General features: G+C 33.1%; 4 protein-coding genes and 1 long non-coding RNA gene across 7 annotated transcripts; 1 reads left to right on the top strand and 4 right to left on the bottom strand.

Moving 5' to 3' along the window:
* Nucleotides 1–222: 222 nt before the first annotated feature.
* LOC103871238 (jacalin-related lectin 18-like) lies at nt 223–2,846 on the bottom strand. Of its 2 annotated transcripts, XM_009149465.2 has the most exons (6): nt 2,747–2,846; nt 2,402–2,602; nt 1,835–2,269; nt 1,296–1,730; nt 753–1,202; nt 223–669 (listed from the first exon to the last, which is right to left on the bottom strand). In XM_009149465.2, the coding sequence occupies exons 2-6, from the start codon at nt 2,600–2,602 to the stop codon at nt 433–435; spliced, it is 1,758 nt and encodes a 585-aa protein (XP_009147713.1). In that variant the 5' UTR covers nt 2,747–2,846; the 3' UTR covers nt 223–432. The 2 variants fall into 2 exon arrangements, with proteins under 2 accessions (XP_009147713.1, XP_033129009.1); XM_033273118.1 differs by lacking the exon at nt 2,747–2,846 and having other exon boundaries at nt 2,402–2,660.
* A 237-nt stretch (nt 2,847–3,083) lies between these two features.
* LOC103871237 (jacalin-related lectin 15-like) lies at nt 3,084–4,099 on the bottom strand. The gene is made up of 2 exons (XM_009149463.3): nt 3,765–4,099; nt 3,084–3,492 (listed from the first exon to the last, which is right to left on the bottom strand). The coding sequence occupies exons 1-2, from the start codon at nt 3,960–3,962 to the stop codon at nt 3,241–3,243; spliced, it is 450 nt and encodes a 149-aa protein (XP_009147711.1). The 5' UTR covers nt 3,963–4,099; the 3' UTR covers nt 3,084–3,240.
* Nucleotides 4,100–4,109: 10 nt separating this feature from the next.
* Nucleotides 4,110–9,267, top strand: LOC103871236. 2 transcript variants are annotated; one of them, XR_633515.3, is made up of 4 exons: nt 4,110–5,666; nt 5,760–5,860; nt 5,944–6,004; nt 6,439–9,267. It is a non-coding gene; the product is annotated as an uncharacterized LOC103871236 (long non-coding RNA). The 2 variants fall into 2 exon arrangements; XR_004448478.1 differs by having other exon boundaries at nt 5,944–7,786.
* A 1,131-nt stretch (nt 9,268–10,398) lies between these two features.
* On the bottom strand, nt 10,399–12,517 carry LOC103871235 (jacalin-related lectin 15-like). Its single transcript, XM_009149462.3, has 3 exons — nt 11,562–12,517; nt 11,246–11,460; nt 10,399–10,873 (listed from the first exon to the last, which is right to left on the bottom strand). The coding sequence occupies exons 1-3, from the start codon at nt 11,593–11,595 to the stop codon at nt 10,622–10,624; spliced, it is 501 nt and encodes a 166-aa protein (XP_009147710.1). The 5' UTR covers nt 11,596–12,517; the 3' UTR covers nt 10,399–10,621.
* A 246-nt stretch (nt 12,518–12,763) lies between these two features.
* LOC103871234 (homeobox-leucine zipper protein ATHB-15) lies at nt 12,764–17,770 on the bottom strand. Its single transcript, XM_009149461.3, has 15 exons — nt 16,747–17,770; nt 16,515–16,674; nt 16,347–16,447; nt 16,183–16,273; nt 16,006–16,101; nt 15,571–15,924; nt 15,425–15,499; nt 15,240–15,352; nt 14,965–15,154; nt 14,694–14,870; nt 14,118–14,198; nt 13,908–14,042; nt 13,397–13,834; nt 13,172–13,321; nt 12,764–13,086 (listed from the first exon to the last, which is right to left on the bottom strand). Exons 1-15 carry the CDS (start codon nt 16,953–16,955, stop codon nt 12,940–12,942), a joined length of 2,517 nt encoding a protein of 838 aa, XP_009147709.2. The 5' UTR covers nt 16,956–17,770; the 3' UTR covers nt 12,764–12,939.
* Nucleotides 17,771–19,084: the final 1,314 nt, after the last annotated feature.

The raw sequence follows: 19,084 nt of genomic DNA, 5'->3' as shown, positions 1-19,084 counted from the left end.
ATTAATTTCTTACATTTTCTAAACAAAAACATCATTGATTATTTACCTAACAACAAATCAACCAATAATAAAATAAAAGACATATTATCATTGGTCATATAATATTAAATGTTTATAAATTTTACATAAAAAACCTAAAACATCATATAATTTGGAAGATAAATTTTTTTCTAAAACGAGTTATATTAAAAAATAGAGGGAGTATATTTTTCGAGTACATGATAACCAATTTATCATTTTGTTTTTTAAATTAAAAAATCACGGTAAATAAATATTCTCAAAATCATTGTGCCGCGTCAAACGCGGGGTGGACACCTAGTTATCAAGCCTTAGATTACATGAGAGATGAGACTCTTGCTTACATAGACAGTACTTGGGATAGTGAAAGACAAGAGATCAACGTTAATGTTCGAGAGTATATCTGTATAGGATTCAGATAGGAATGACATGGACCCCAATTTTATGGAGAAGAAGGTTACTGGACTTTCCATGGAACCCTACAATCATATGATTATCCTTGTGGACTACGAAACTTGATGTTGTACCAACTCCAAAGTCTGGAGAGGTTTGTCTGTTGGTCTTGAGCCTAAGCATGGTTATAGCTCCGGATATATTATCATAACTACCCTCCACTGATGTGACATATTCAAATGGATAGTTTAGCTCAAACTGCAAAATAAGAAAAATCGTTAGTGTATAATTATAAGTTTGATCAAGTAATAGCTAGTAGCTTTAAGTATTGAATCAGTGACCTCTTTGACTCCAAATAGCTGGGTCTTGTTCCCATGATCATCTCCGAAGAACATTCGAGCATCTTTGTAGTACATGAACTTGACAAAGCATATGGCATTTGAGCTTATTCCAATGTATATCTTTCTGACACCATCAAAGCGACCATCGTCCCAAAACGCTCCTCCATCACCACCTTTTGCTTCTAGTTTGTTTGCATCAGAAGACATAGGATAAAAATATGCTCCGATAGCCATAAGAACAGAATCATCAGATCGTCCATGGAACCCAGCCAGAGCACAACCTTTGCTCTCAAGTAGGATACCAAGATCTCCAAAACGTTCATTTCCAAATTTCTGAGAGATTCTCCCTTTGGATGTTTTGAAAGTCAATGATGTAATCCATGCTTCACTTTCGTTACTGAAAGTCCCTTCCACCGAAGTGAGACATTCATTTGGATAGTCGATAACAAACTGCACATACAAGCTATTTAAGACCACACACACATGTCTTCCATTATATATAGTTGAAGAAATATATATATATATATATATGTAGAGCTTTACCTCTCCTTCTTGTCCTGTGAATCCATCTTTAAACCCATGGTCACGCTTTTCTGCTTTGCCATCGTTCTCATAATCAAAACTGATAAACATTATATAGTTGTTTTCATAGTAAGCATACACCTTTCTTATGCCTTGGAAAGCACCATCATCCCAAAGGAGGCCTCCACTAGTAGCACCTTGGCATTCCAATTTCATTGGAGTAAGCCTTGTGAAATACGCACCAAGAGATTTTAAGCTCTTCTCAACATATCCATGGAACCCAATGATCTTCATTCCATTTTCTGAAATTATAAACTTCGTACCCTTGTTGTATCCCATCAGTTGTGAAGTATTGAAGTTAGTCTTGAACTGAAGACCTTGGATGACCCCGGACGTTACATCATAGTATCCCTCCACGGATACTAGACATTCCTGGTCAACATGTTTAATTTCAAACTGCAAACAAGAAAATGAAGGTAAAACAACATATAACATTCAATAAAATGTTATGGAATCGAGTAACAAAATTTAGTATTTATTATATATATATATATACATACCACGGGCTCAAAACCTCCACCTGAGATAGAACCATGGATTGGCCCATCTTTTGGCTGTCCATCCTTGACATAGTCAAACTTAATGTATTGTATGCCTTTACGACCACCTCTTACATGTATCTTTGTTACACCTTCGTGGTCGGATCCATCATCCCACTCCTTACCTCCATTACCGCCTTTCGCTTCCATTCTAGTAGGAGTTATCCATGTGAAATATGCACCAAGAGAATAGATATTTGATTGTTTGGATCCGTGAAACCCAATTATCTTTTTCCCATGGACTGCTAGAGTAAACTTAGTACCCTTTTCATCATATCCCATCAGTTCAGAAATTCTTAAGTTGGTTTTGAACTGAAGTGCTTGAATCCCAGTTGACTCTGTGTAGTAGCCGTTGACAGACTCAAGATGTTCATGTTTTAGATGATTAATTTCAAACTGCAAAGTTTGAAATAAAAGTATCACAAAACTAATATCTTCAGATTATAAACTCGAACAAAACGGTTAGAATAGAAAGAAAAAAAAACAAATGGAGTGTATTTAGAAATGCTATTTTCAAAGTCATTATACCGTCTGTGTGAAACCCTTGTATGATTCACCATGGAATGATCCATTGTTGAGTTGTCCCTTCATTATATAGTCAAAACGTATGAATTGTATGCCATCAGATCCACCTCTTACATAGATCTTTGTCACATCATCATGGTTAAATCCGTCATCCCATATGTACCGGCCATTCTTGCTCCCTTCCGCCTCCAGCCTTTGGGTCATCTGGAATAGATTTGAAATCTTCACATATGGATAAGTGATTTCTAATGCTCATTAATCTTTCAATACTTTAAGATCTTAAGGGTATGAAACATCGATGTATATAAAAGCAAGTCGTGTCTAAGGAAAGAAAGAGAGAGAGTTGACCTCAAATAGTCGTCGACAAGAGAGAGAGAGAGAGAGAGCTGGTGTTGAGTAGAGAGTGGGATCGATGGTGATCTATAAGTTAATGAATGAAAGATGTAGCATTCACACCAAAAAAAAAAAGTTAATGAATGAACGTGCCATTTATATACAAGTTTTGCCTACTGCAGATTTATTATATAAAAGTACAAGCAGATTTGTTTATATATATATATATATATATATATATATGTCATTATTAGTTAGTTTGCGGATCCAGAAATAGTATGAAAGGCAGTAGTTCAAAATCTACTGTAATAAAATTCAAGTGCTAGTAAGTTAAGTTCATCAAACCAACATTAAAATTCAAATACCTTACTGCAGTTTACAACTTGCAAATGATGGAATTTGTGAAAGCCACACCAAAACAAACATGAAAGATGATGACATAGTAAATTAGTACAGACTCAAAACAACATTAAACCAAACGGATGAAGAGCATATGTAGCTTTTTCCAATTAGTATTTCAAATTAGCAGGAGAAAGCGGTGCGAAATAAGCTCCTAGAGAGCGAAGGTTTTTGTCAGAAGATCCATGAAACCCAATGATCTTCTTGCCTTTGACTTCAAGTTTGAACGTAGTACCAAGGTTGTATCCCATGAGTGCAGAAGTCATGATGTTGGTTTTGATCACAAGGCCTTGTATCGCACCCTCGTCGTAGTAACACTTGACAGATACGATATGTTCATCAATGGTATGGTTTAGATCAAACTGAAAAGAAAAAAGTATTCAGAATTATTGATGAACATATAATATAAGCCATTTATATAGAATTGCTAACAATAACCAAGTCTAAACCGGATCTAACCAGAAGCTAAACACATCGAATCATTCGTATACATTGAACTTGTAACCCTAATAAATTAATAAAGTCAAAATGTAACACACCACATGCGATCTAAAACTCAAAGATCGCAAGAAAATCAAGCAAACTTTGATGAACTGACGAATGAGATCATATGGAAGAAAGTTTGACGACGTACCGACTCAGTGAAACTCTGACCCGAGCCACCATGGATTGGTCCAGCTTTAGGTTCTTCGTTCTTGACATAGTCGAATTTGATGGACTCTATGCCTTCACAGCCCTCTCTTATATAGATCTGTGATATACCTTCATGGTGGCCATCATCCCATTCCGTGCCTCCTCCGGTGCCGCCTTTAGCTACCAGCTTCTGAGCCATCGTGAGATTAAGATAATGTGATGCGTGTTACTATTTTTTAACTCAGATATGTATATTTAAGTTGATTTGATGGATGAGAACGTGCCAAAATTGGATCTGGACAGTCCATGCTTTACATCGGGATTGGGTCTCTTATAAAGACAACTAGATTTTGACCCGCGCTTTGAAAGCGCGGGATTTGTTTCGTGTTATATTAACATATCAAATCATCAATGATTATTTATTTCATGGGAGATTTAACTTCAACATGTGTAATATTGTTTCGATATAGTGAAAATATGTAGCTATATTTTTATGTAATGTAAAATTTTAAATTGATAAAATTCAAATAAAATAAGACACAATTTTCTTATTTTATTAAATTAAAACTAATTTACTATGATTAAGGAAAAACATATTTTTTTAACTACATATCAAACACTTTCCTTAAACCAAAATTGCACAATTTTCTTAAACCCTAGTCACCATCTCCGTAGCTTTAAACTTTCTCAAATTGCACACTTTTCTTAAAGGTATAGATTTAAAAACTCAGATATATTCATTTAAAGAAAATATATTAAAATCCTTTAGATGGTAAATTAACTAAAGAAGTGGAAAAAGATTCTACAGAATAAAATATTTTAGATGGTTAATATCTGCAATTTCTGAAAAATAGAAACATTTAATGAAAATCATAGGTTAAAAATATTTCAGTAGCATGGAGTTGTAAATACTTTAAAACTTCAAGGTGACCTCAAAAAAAGTCCTTCAGTTTAAATAGTATTGATTTCTTATATTATTGCATTAAAATTTGTATTTAATTTCAGATATATCTGAATCCGAACCAATATAATCCGATTCTGAACGATATATTTTCAAATAATCAAAATATATATGGATAAACGGTTTCTTTGGTTTAAGGATGTGTATTGTTTACATAATAACAAAATATATTTGGATGTTTATTTCCTAGTTTTTATTTTATTATGAGAGTCGGATAGATATTGGTTTGTTTCCTTAGAAATAGAATTGAGTATTAATTTTAATAATGTAAGAAAGTTGATATTAATTAAAAAGATTGCTATTAATTATGGTCCAATCATCGATCTTAGTTTAATAATAATGATTTGCAAGAATATACTTAAATAAAATTAGACAAATAGTTAATGTGGGTTAGTATATATATATATAATATGTATATAAGGCTACCGGAAATAATGGAAAATATTTAACTGGCGCTTAAAATTATGTAATAATTGTTAAGATTTGGAAGATCTTAAATAGATTGATTGTTGAAATATATCCTATTTTGTTTGATTTTATTTTTAGTTTAAACACTTTCCAAAATCAGTTATCATTTTTAATAGAAAATCAAAGAAAATCAAATATTTTTAAATAATGTGATTTTCCAAACTCCAAACTATATAATAAAGTCAAAATAGACTAAGCAAAGAAGTCAATTTAATAAAACAATTTTAAAATGATTGAAGTGGGCTTCCGATAGCAATTAAATCTGGTCCAAATACATAAAATATCTACATTAGCTTTGAATAAAAAAGACCAAATTGTTTACTGACTGTTCAATTTAACCAAGAAAAAATGGAAGTCGGGTTCTCCGCCGACAGCTCGTCCTCATCAATCCTCCAAATCTAGAATTGACGATCGTTTTAGGAAGCAAATCTTCCAAGATAGAGATCATTTAAACATTCATCCACCTCACGATCGGTAAGTTTTTGTTTAGTTTAAAGATTTTTAGTTTCTTAAATTTTTGGTTCAACCTATTAATCGGTTTATGTATTGACATGCAAAATATACCAGATCGTGTTAACAAAATAGTATTATCGATCGGTCCAGATCCGTTAGGCAGCTTGTGTTAACTTCAGATAGCGAAGGAATTTTTTAGATCGGACAACATAAAAGTAAGGTTTAGATATAGAAATTGTTTAAAATAAATTACAAATTTGGTTTCTTCTTTTAATAAGTTCGTAATTTTGAGATGCAGGACAAAAATTGTGAAGTGAAGAACTTATTATGTAAAAAAGACTATAAAGACATAAGAAAAGGTACTTATTATTATGTTTGTTCGGAAAAGAGTAGTAGAGTTATTGTTTGATTTAATTTTTGGTAGAACAACAAAAGCAATGATGTGTTATGTAAAATTTTCCTTCGGGTTGATTTTATTCTGAAAAAGAAAATTATATTGTTTAATCTAATCATTATGTTTAGATTGAGAATATATGATGGCGATGCTTTCAATGATATAGTACATATTTTCTAATGAAATTGCTGTTTATATAGGATCTTATTTCATAAGAATATAATTATTTGGATAAAAATACTTTCATATAGAGCAAGCATAAAATCTCGCACAGTACATGCTAGTATTCTCCTATATATAACATATCGTCCTTCATTATCATTTTGAGCTTTTAGTATTTTCTTCTTCAGTGACTCTATATGTTATTTTCTAATGAAACTTTTGTTAATTGTTCAATAGGATCTTTATATTAACTTTGCTTCAAGACAACTAACACAGAGAAAGAATTAAGTATCAAAAACTAAAGATAAGTATTCTTTTTGGTCAGATGTTGCACTTACAGAAAAGTTCGCAATAGTCTCCACTCACCAACACATCATTTACTCCCCAAACCTATCAAATAGCTTTGTTTATATGTTACCTTGATTTTTTCACCCTGCAATACAAAGACATAAGACACGTTAAAGTCTTTAAAATCAAGAAGTTTACGAAACAATATGATTAATTAGTCTATGTATTTGTTCAGTTAACCTTCTTGTCACTGAAAATGATTCCAGTTTACCAGATTTCGGGTTGAATTTCTTCCAGGTGTGGATTGCTTTCACTTGGATGTACCAGTTGGTTCTGTAAGGTTTCAACTCTAAAAGGTACAAAATTTTCTGCATTCCTTTCATTCTCGTAAACCAAAAAGAAATTCTGTTTGTGTGGATGACTGTTTGACCTTCGTAGTATATATAGCTACGAATAGATAGGTTCTGTTAGAATATTCGGATTATTTTTATTGTGTTTTTCAATCACATAATAACAATTTAAATCACTTTGGAATATTTTAGTTAGGAGAGAGTATGTATCGGTAGGTAGATAATAAGATATATTCTGTTACTAAACTAAGTGAATAGTTTTATTTGGCATAAACCTCGTTAGAAGGGAGGATATTTCGGCAGTATGTTTATGGTTTAGTTACTAATTGGTAATTGGTGAATAAAGAATATTACTTGGCATATACTTAGTTATTGATTAACTTAATAATTTGAAACTTTTATTGATATTGGAGTTTAATTTTTTTTTTTGAATTTCGTGGTTTTATATTTCGAGTTTGAAATTGGAAGATTGCGGATTGATTTTTTACTTGGCATATACTTCGTTGTTGATTAACAAAATATTTTTAAAATATAAAGTATAAAAAAGGATTTTGGTTTTATGGGTTCATTTGTATCTAACACTATATATAAAAATGAAAGCTTACAAATATACAAAAACGAATCTATACTATTAAAAGGTTAAATATTCATGATTTTGAATAATTCAACATGTATGTTTTCTGGTGCAATCATTTGTAACCAAAACATTGATGGGAAGTGATGAATGGTCGATACAATAATATTAACAAAATGTATTTTTTTTATTTGGAAGCTTGCAGAAAAAAAGTTAAACGTTAAAGCTTCGGTATCGATGGAATATTATTATCAATATACAACGATTTGGTACATATACTGTCTAAGAAATGAAAATCAGTGTGTTATAGTGGGTTATAGCAGTTGAAGTTTCTTTTAATCGTAGCAGTTGATATGTAATGATACGTTATGTTGTTTGATAGGAAGGTTTCTCCACATTAAACGTAGGTGTTGTTTTATAAATAAAAAGATTTTTTGCTGTTTAAATAAAAGAAATCTTGGCAAAATACAGAATTAAATTAAAAACATAGCTTAAAATATTCCAGTGACAGAATCTTGTAAATATTGTTGAAACAGAAGGGTGTCTCAAAAAAGGGCCTTCTGTTTTAATAGTATTGATGGGTTTGAATACAAATCAAGTTTATAGTAACAAAAATATATTTTTTTCTTTTATTTTTATTTTTGTAACAAAAAAATCTATATAAATCTATACTATGTTTTTGTTATTATTAGAAAGGTGCTCTTCAACATTTTAAAAGTTTTTTAAGCAAAAGATTATCCACAGTTTATTTTTTATTTTATGTAGTTTAATGATAAAAAGTTCTCTAAAAAGTATTGGTTTGGTTGGTTGAATATGTGGTTTTATGTGTTTTGTTTTAAGATTTAGACTTTAAATATTTAGTTGTGACTTTGAATTATTGATGTAGAATTTTTTCAAAGCACTGACTAAATTTTTTAGAGAAACTGAGTTCTTAAAACACTTCCAAAATACTTCCAATGGAAGGGTTTTTCGCTCTTTAATTCTATAAATACATATGTTACACACACATATATATATGTGTGTATGTTATTGCATGATTCTAAGTTTTACGGAAAACCCAATCCAAAGTATTTGAAACTAGATATTTTGGGAACTTTGGATTTTTCATAAAACTTAGAATCCTAAAATTACATATACATATATAATATATACATATAACTTAAGAACTAGAATTCCCAGAATTTCTCTTAAATTAGCATGTTTTCTTTTATAATCTTTTGGTGCTAGATTCAATTTTAACATGATGATTATATTTGAAAAGATTTGTAGAAATAAAAATGGTTGTCTGCAACTTCTACGAACTCTTCCAATCAACCTCTATGCTCTAAAAGAGGATCATCGGCTAGTTTCTCAAAAACTAGTTTTTAACTAAAAGGTTTAGCTCTTAAATAAGAATCATTTTTCTTCTTCTTTCAACAATCATTTTTATTCTCTCTTGAACTAATTCGTAAATATATAGCTATTAGAAAACTCAGCAATGGACATGGTTTTAGGTACTATCACAATCTCTTTTTTTTTGTGAAAAGTCTTTACACTGCATGGAAGAACTTCCATTGTGCCATTGGGATTGGGATGATTTTTCTACAAAGCCATTGAAGTTCACCAATGGAACTGCAAAGTAATTTGACTCTAATGAAACTGCAAAACACCACGAATTTGGTATAATTACTTTCCAACTAAACTACAGAAAAACATTATTTACGAAATTTAATACATATTAGCATACCAAATACTATAGTATAATATATACTACTAATTATTTATCACACTAAATATTAAATATTTTATTTTATGATATGACTAAGTTAGATTTATTAAATATTCAAAATTCGTAGAAAAATAATATAAAAATATTTTATTAATTTAAAAATCATAATATTTTAAATGTTTAAATTTTAGTAATATAATTATTTATTTTAAACTTATAATTTTCAGAAATAATATATTGAGATTAATTAAATTAAAGATATATATATATATATATTAAAGTGTAAGTTTTTTTTGTAAAAAATATATTAAAGTGTAAATAAACACTAAAACATAAAATTACAAAACTAAAGCCAAGCTAAACAAGCAGAAAATCTAAGATGTGAAACCAATATTATAGAAACATAATACAAATTAAAATATATATATATATATATATTCCTGAATTATTGATTATAATATATATTTAAATTTAATTAACAATAACATAGAAAGTAATTATTAAAATTTAAGATCTTAAATATGATAATGTAATGAAAAAAGGATTTTTTTAGTCTATAATTTAGTGTTGTGATTGAAGATGGAAAATAAAATGTAATACTAATATTAGTGTTATTTAATTTTAAGATTATATTTAGTTTTATGATTGGAATGCTCTAAGTTAAAAAGTTTCTTTGCTGACTCACAGTCGCTGATGTGGTTGATGATCTTGACGTAGCTCCACTACATGTATTTATCTATAGTTCTTGGGCCTTTCTTGCCAGTTGGGCAAATTCTGCTTGTTAGGATTGAGTTCGTCCTGCTCAAACAAAAAGGCTTCACATAGCTCTTTTATCTGATCGTTTGTCAGTTGTTTTAGGTTCTTACGTCTAATTGTTTTTTTTTTTGGACAAATTCTTACGTCTAATTGTTGCAAATAGGTAACTAAAACAAATGTCCTACCAAAATGATACTTTAAATTTTATACTCTTAATAGACGACTAACGTATTTCTAAACTTTATTAACGATCGTAAAAGTCATTAATGACATAAATCACAATCAATTATTGATTGAGTTCCTAAGTATTTTTCTCTTCATTATCTTGGCTGATGTATGCATTTGAATTTGATATAAGTCAACGATAGAGATGTGGATATAATATGACATACTTTAATTTAGTGGTTTTTGAAAATCAGTCGATTATTAATTGAATTTTGGTGGAGAAAATTGTTTGGATAGACACGTTCTCTACGTAATCAAAATTTAAATCTTAAAGAGCAACTCAATATATATAGTGATATAAAATGGAATATTTATTTTTTATTAGGAAAGTGGAACTTAGTCTGAACAAAAACAAAATAAATATATACCCTATTGCAATTTGTAACGTGCAAGCGATTGAATAAGTGAAAGGCACGCCAAAACAACAAGGAAGATGATACAAAGTCAATTAGTACAGATTCAAAGCAACATAAAAATCAAACCGATGAATCTTGTACATATAGCTTTTCGGTAGAACTCTTAGATTTCCATATTAGCAGGAGAAAGCGGTGCGAAATAAGCTCCCAGAGAGTTTAGGTTTTTGTCAGAAGATCCATGAAACCCAATGATCTTCTTGTCTTTCACTTGAAGTTTAAACTTGGTACCAAGGTTGTACCCCATGAGTGCGGAAGTCCTGGTGTTGGTTTTGACCACAAGGCCTTGTATCGCACCCTCGTCGTAGTAACACTTAACAGATACGATATGCTCATCAATGGTATGGTTAATATCAAACTGCAAAATGTGTATATCCACAAGAAGAATATGATGACCATATAAAGCATTTATAAAGAGTTGACAACATTAACTAAACCTAGACCGGATCTAACAAGAAGCCATAAAGACATCGAATCATTCCTAGGGAAATGGAACAGGAACAGTATGATACGCTTTGATAAAGTCACGTTCCAAGGAAATAATATCGGTTTATTTTACGAACGAAGAAAAAAAAAGTCAACTTCGAACTAGCCATATTGGTCCATGCGATCTAACAAAATCAAAGATCGTCAGAAAAGTCTACTCTTGGTTTTGAAAGAATGTAAAATTTATTCAAAGATGGCAGCAAAACCAAGCAAAAATTGATGAATCGATGATATGAAAACGTACCGAGTCAGTGAAATCTTGACCCAAGCCACCATGGATTGGTCCAGTTTCAGGTTCCCCGTTCTTGACATAGTCGAACTTGATGGACTCTATGCCTTCGCTACCCTCTCGTATATAAATCTTTGATACACCCTCATGATCAGCTCCATCATCCCATTCTTTGCCTCCATTCCCGCCTTTCGCTTCCAACTTTTGTGCCATTGGGAATGGATTTGAATCTGATGATAGAAAGAGATCATGTCAACTTCATAAGTCGGATGAGTTTTTCTAATTATGGAATTAAATGATTAGAAGTATGCATCTATAAAGATGGTTGTACCTGATGGACCTTCAGAAGAGAGAGGACTTTGCATCTTTTGAAGTATATGTTTTTGTTAACCTCAAAATGCGGTATTTGTTTAGAAGTAACACCAAAACATGATGCAATCGATTGTGAATATAAATCTTGTATTAGCCAATATAAAAGTCAACTACTCGACTACCACTTGGTGGTGTGCGTGTGAATATGTGGATTGCGTCATGCTCGTTATAATATAGAGCAGGTGGAAGAGTGGTATAACGAAACTTTCATGTATGATAGCTAAAATCTCTACATGGACTTTATAGGTCTTGCTAAGCCTGGGCATTTCGGGTATCGATTCGGTTCGGTTATTTCGGGTTTTGGGTAGTTCGGATAGGGGCTAGAGGATCCATTTAGTATTTGACTTATTTTCAGTTCGGTTCGGTTCGGTTCGGATAGTAAATGTAGGAACCAAAAAATATCCGGAAAAAGTTTGGTTCTCATTTGGATTTGGTTCGGGTTCAGATAGTTCGAGTAATTCGGATAATTTGGAAAAAAATATCGGTTATTTAGGATAAAATATCAAATACTTGGAATGATTTAGATAAAAAATTTGGATATTTCGGATTACTTTGGATATTTCGGATAAAACTATCCGGATAGTTTCGGATACTTTATAATAATTTAGTTATCCTCAACTATTTTCAAATACTTTTAATAAAATTTTAAATTAAAAATATATATCTAGTGATGTTATATGTATATATTATTAATATTTTTATATATTTGGGTACCCGTTCGGTTCCGGTTCGATTCGGTTATTTCGGATATAAAAATATAGGAACCGTTCGGATATTTAAAGGTATTGGTCCGGTTCTGATTTCGGGTATTTCGATTCGGTTCTTCAGTTCTGGTTATTTTGCCCAGACCTAGGTCTTATTTACATGTTAAATAATTGTTTTTTTGCTAACCAAGTATTCTGGCCCCACCGTGGTGGTTCAGACTAGAGACCGAAGTGAGCATGGACCCGAAGGTCACCAGGTGGCTCACCGTGTAACGGTTTTCGGTCTCGGATGCTGCAGCCCATATGTAAATTCCGCAGTGACCAAGGCTCGAACCGAAGAGCGGGCACTCCAGCTGGAGCTCCTTTACCACTAGACCAAAGCAACTTGATTGATGTTAAATAATTGTTGCGTCTTGTTCTTAATATATATCGACAGGAAACTGAGTTCGAACTTAGATAAAAGATCATCATCACACGTAATCAAATAAACCACAAACATCATTTTACTTGAGTTTTCAAACAAAATACTGTTAATGTGTTTCACAGCAAGCATCAAGAACACAACAAACAGAGACCGTCTTACAGTACAACCAAAGTATCTTCTGCAATAAAAAACAGATTATTTTTGAAGTATCAAACAAAGGACCAGTTGATGAACACAAAGCAGATACAATGAGCGTTCTCTTCTTCATTGAGTACTTTCCAAGCAACTGCTCTCTCGTATGAAACTGGTCTCCCCATGCTTGACAGACATATCCCACCTTGAAGACTCGCAAAGCCCTAAACCAAAACATTCAAGTTAAAAAGTCAGATAAAACCTCATCAAACTACATACACAAATCAGACCAGAACGTTGTTAAAAAACCTGTTGCATGATCTGTGGGAACTCAGAGCAGAGAGTCTTTCTTCCATTGTCATCAAATATCTTCTCTAAAGAGATATCTTGAAGAGAAACCAATGTAGTCTCAAGCATGTCTAGCCCCGCCTGGTTTGCAAATGTGAAGACTGGCATGGCCTAAACAAAAAAAGATTAAAAGAGGATCAGTGAATAATAAAACATTCATTGAGTGTTTGACGTTTAAGTCAGTACCTTCATTGAGCAGCAGATTATAGCATCTGTATGATGCCAAAGATTCTTCAGAATAGATTCATTGCCTTCACTTGTTGATTTAAGTAGCTCAACGCCCATGTAGCACCTGTAACTCTGGCAGATCCAACGAGCAAGTGTTTGGGCTTCAGGAGTACCCAAAGGAGTGCGCAGACCGACTTGTGAGCTGATGTGAGAAGGAGAGAGAGCCAATGCAACTCTCTGAACCGATGAGATGATACCACGAACGTACTGCCTAGCCATGGAAGCTACATGCTCTTGCATATGGCTCTCAATACCAAACTCAAACGCTATTGTCATCACAGATCTTGCACATGTACCGGAGTTTCCTGATTGATCGGTTGATGCTTTTGTTGTTCCAGCTGGACCAATCTCCAGTGCTGAAGCAAGATCCAAGGTTCGGTTTGGACTTGATACTTCCTGCTTTTAGGTTCGAGACAAAGCTTTAAGAGTCTGAAAACTTTTAAGTGGTAAAAAGATTATTTGTTCTAACCTTTGTGGAGTCAAGAGGGATGATACGGAAACCAGAAGGAAGCAGAGGCGCATCATCAGCAAAGGAAGCATCAATTGGAGCAAATATGAGTTCAGCGCATGTTCCAACAGCATTTTCATCCATGCCGCTACAAAGCTGATCACAAGACGAATGTATTTATCAGTGATCCACGTTAAAACTCATTCAGACAAGACAATCTAAAGTACTTACTTGTAGAAGGAAGATATCTCTTGGGACGATTGCATCTTCAGGGGAGTGGCCAAGACCTTCCAATTTGATGACTTCCATGGACTAATAACAAAGAAACACCACAAATCATTTATAAAAAAATTTATAAGAGATGTAGTAGGATTGTGAAGGCTTATAAAATCACTGATAAAGCCTTATTAATCATTTCTAAAAAAGCTTGGTAAAATATTTATGAAACCTTTTAAATCGGTTTATAAAATTACTAAGATAATGTATAATGATTTATAAATTAATTTAAAAGATTATAAATTGGTTCTAATAATTTAAAATAATGTAGAAGTGATTATAAATGTTTTATTCATTTTTAGTGATTTTCTAAACCATTTTATAAACTGTTCTATAAGTTTTTAACCCCTTAGATGGAATTATAGACGGAGAATGACAAAATGTTAACGGTTAGTAAATTGAGGGTTTACAACGTTAGAATGTTAGTTGAAGGTTATCTTCCGATTCAAAAATAGTTTAGAGGTTTTATCATTAAAAACCAAATCTCAAAAGAACAAACAATCAAATAGTATATAAGAAGCTTGAACTGACCTCTTCATGCTCAATAGTGTGAGCAAGTGGAAGTATAACTTGCCCACCGAATCCTCCAACTCTGGCACTACAAGGTCCTACTTTAACAGCTGCTGCCAAATATGCATCAATGTTGTTGTCAGCCCATTCTGATCTGTGCTCCCTCAGAAACCGAAGCAGGATCCCCGGAGGAACATTCTAAAGTTGCAAAAAAAATCCAAAACAAAAGAGTAAGAAAAAGTGTTGAAATAAACATAAATTGATCTATAACAAAAAAAAATGGTGCAGGAACCTGTAAAAGCATGGAGGCTTTTGCGCATAAGACCACATTGCTAACAGGAGCAAAGCCATTGGAAAACGTAAGGTTCAAACCCATCAGCTTGTCTGGAGAAGAGTTCACAGTGATTGTGACATCATCCATGCTGTCTCCTATCACTGACCATCCTTCATCAGTGAAACCATTCACAGCCTCGTTGAAGCCTCTGTAAGGAAACAAACAAAAAAATGTATTAGACAAAGCAATTTACTAAATCAATAAAAAAGGAAAAAGTGAAGTGTATCAAAAACCTGCTTAGCCTTTGACTCAAAGCTCGTAAGGCAGCAGGACGCCGTCCCCAGCCATTGACGCTACTGTTAGTCTGAGACACCTCTTGTGCTATTTGCTTGAGTTGGCGCAGCGCCTTTGAACAAAAAAAAACAATGATTAAAAACATCAAAAAGGCAATGTTAGGAATAGTTTTAAGTTCACTTACTGCCATTGTTGTCTTCTGCGCAAGTACTTTTGGTGACTCGTAGAGCGGACGCAAGACCTCAGGGACACTACAAGCCTATTTAACAAAACAGTCAGGTTTAACATTCTCTGATGCATTGAATAGTATAGAGTGAAGATTGTTATTACCTCCAAATCCATATGATCAACAATGTGTATGATGGAGCCACCACCATCACAAGGACGTATCAAGTACCCACTAGGGAGCATCTCTGCTCTAACAAAATGTTGAACCAGTGGCATGCTAGGACCGTTCTGAGTGCTCTTAAGAGACCTCTCGCACACCACAAGGCTGCCATCTTCTAGAACAGATGTGTAACGCAACAACCAGAAGTCGCGTGGTGGAGCTAACGTAGTTGGTGCATAGAGCTGCATATAGAGCAGCTCAATGGTTCCACCGTTGGCGGTTGGCAACACATTCATAACATCAACAGCTCGGCATTCGCGGAACCACGAAGGCCGATCCTTGACGATCTCTGCGACCTGTAAATAAAGAGAAAGCAGATTAATCTAAGGTAGAGTAGTAGAAGATTGCATAAGGAATGGTTCTATCTCTACACGTACCCTTGTAGGCTCGAGACCCACTAGGCCACAGGCGCGTGCTGCCACACCAGCGCAACCGTGAGAAATAGAAATGATTCCAATGGAATCCGGACCAGGCTGTTACAAAAACATAAAGGCAAACCGTTACAGAGAGGAAGAAGAAGAACTCATTGATGATTCACAATTAGAGGAACATACCTTCATTCCAGGCATCTGAACCCACTCAACAGCGGTTCCAGTTGCCTTTGAAAGAAACTCTGCTAAAGTTTCTTCTGCAATGGACAAAAGTCTGCAAACACAAAATTTAATTCAGAATATAATGTAACTAAGAGAGTAACATGTTCTCTCACTAAAGAACTAACCCTGCAGGACTAGCATCTCTTGGAGGAATCTGTGATGCTAATTGGTGCTGACCACTCGTCACAACCGATTCACAGCTTGTGTCTTTACCTGGAAGGGTAGGCTGGAACCAAAAGATAAAACAAAATCAATATGAAACATTATATGAATCTTAAAGACAGGATTCTCACATTGGGAGTGTGTTGACGGAAGTAGCTGTTTTCATGAACCAGCTGTGACACTTGCTTCTGCAACCTATCATTCTCCTCCATCAACAGCTTGTTCATTGCCGTCAGCTTCCTATTCACAGCTTGAAGCCGTGAAGCCTCTTTCCTTTGTTTCTCTCTGCATCTGAAGTACATAAAAGATTAGATCAGAGAAACTTCCATTTACTGCATTAAGGAGTGTTAGTATCATTATTACCTTCGGTTCTGAAACCAAACTTTGATCTGTTTAGGCTCAATGTTAGAGAGAATAGGACACTCTCTAATCAACTGCTGACGGCGGATAGAGCTCGGTTTAGGACAGTCATGATAAAGCCTCTCAAGTGCTTCAACTTGCTCAGGTGTGTACCTCACATACTTCCCGTTGTCCAAGCACCCCATCTTCCCATCTTTGCAAGACATTGCCATTACTCCTTAATACCAAAGTCTACTCCTTTCTAACAGAACATAACCTTAACAAAACCCACAACTTAGTGAAGGAGACAAAGCTTCTTAATCCACTCAGTGCTCTTCCATCTCAAACTCCTAAGTAACGTTCAGAATATCATTTGCCTTATATAACTTAGAACACAAGACTTATCCTTTTAAGGACAAAATTACAAAACACAAGAAAAAGACTTTTGTTTTCCCCCAAAGATTACAACTTTCAGCTTTTTTTGCAAACACCCAGAAAAGGAAAAACACAAACAGAGAAACCTCTAAAAACAAGAAAGCTACAACCTTTATGTTCTGTTTTCTCGTGTCGGTACAGAGAATCAACGAGTTGACTCAGCCATTAGAAAACCCGAGTCCCCAGATAGCCATTATCAGTTAGTTCTCAAAACCCATATTCTCCATCTCCGAGCTCTCATTGAAAAGGTTAAAACTTTATTATGAAAACCCTAGAAATTTAATGAAAGGAGGAAACTAGAGACGACGAAGAAGACGTATGAGAGAGAGTATGTAGAGAAGGAATCATGAAGCTACTACTACTGTTGTTTTAGATGTTTATCTACTCTCTCTCTCTCTTTTTTCCTCTGCTTATTCATGGCAACTTTGATTTTTTTGGGCTTTTCAATATTTAATTATATTTTTTTTAATCAATGATGATTTGATAGTGGCACACTGCATCAAATATTTTTCATTTTTGTTTTATTTTTTTCAAGTTGCGTTTGTGAATTAACTTTCTCGTTGGCATTCTCTTTTTCTCTTTTGCTGATTGGCACATTACATACCTCACCACCACCTCGACGGTAAAACCCAAATCTCTCTTTACCCGAATCGTCAAAAATACCCTTATAACATGTGAATAAATCAGTCCAAAATGCAAACATTATGTCAAATTATAAGTTTATAATCTCTACTAATAAAAGGGAGCTTTTGAGGCTCCATAGAGCGTCCACATCAGCGGAAAAAATTTCTCCCGAAAGATGACACGTGGCATAAAATGTAGTTTTACATTTTAATATTACTTATTTTCGAAAATTGTAAAAAATATGTAAACATACAGCATAAAAAATGGAAAAACTACATTAAACATATGTAAGATTACTATTTTTCACTTTAAAAAAGACGGCTTATCTCCCTACTAATAAAATGGAGCTTTTGAGGCTCCATAGAGCGTCCACATCAGCGAAAAAAATGCTTTTGAGGCTCCATAGAGCGTCCACATCAGCGGAAAAAATTTCTCCCGAAAGATGACACGTGGCATAAAATGTAGTTTTACATTTTAATATTACTTATTTTCGAAAATTGTAAAAAATATGTAAACATACAGCATAAAAAAATAGAAAAACTACATTAAACATATGTAAGATTACTATTTTTCACTTTAAAAAAGACGGCTTATCTCCCTACTAATAAAAGGGAGCTTTTGAGGCTCCATAGAGCGTCCACATTGGCGAAAAAAAATTCTCCCGAAAGATGACACGTGGCATAAAATATAGTTTTACATTTTAATATTACTAATTTTTAAAAATTATAAATAATATGAAACATAGAGCATAAAAAATATAGATATTTTTTATGTAACATATTTAGCAATGGAAATATCTATTTTAAAATATAAAATATAGATATTACGTAAATTAAAATATAAGAAATGGAAATAAACATTTAAAAAAATGGAAAAAGTACATTAAGATTTAAACATCTATCTTAAACTGTACATCTATCTTAAAATGGTAGTAAATTATATAAAAATGGAAATACCACATTTGACAAAAAAAATGTATAGTTTTACATCAAGAAAGTCCCTATAAAACTCATTATTCCATCAATATCAACCTCACTCTATCAAGGAAAACTTCAAAGCACTCGAGCAAAAAAATGGTTCCACCATCAACTTTTGCCGTCCCAAAAACCTTTAATGACCTTGAATGAGATTTTTTATGACAACAAATTTTTTGTTAGGTGGATTCATTGTTGGGAAACCCGCAACTTCCAAAAGCCAAACTTATTCATGGGAATTGAATTGCTTTTCATAGACTCAAAGGTATTCTTACAATTGTTAATATTCATACTAACTCTTTCATGATCAAACCATTACAGTTAATAAT

This window comes from Brassica rapa, chromosome A06 (assembly GCF_000309985.2).
Source record: "Brassica rapa cultivar Chiifu-401-42 chromosome A06, CAAS_Brap_v3.01, whole genome shotgun sequence".
NCBI classification, from domain to species: domain Eukaryota; kingdom Viridiplantae; phylum Streptophyta; class Magnoliopsida; order Brassicales; family Brassicaceae; genus Brassica; species Brassica rapa.
Note: the sequence above shows the minus strand (reverse complement) of the source record. Positions and strands in the feature narration are given on the sequence as shown.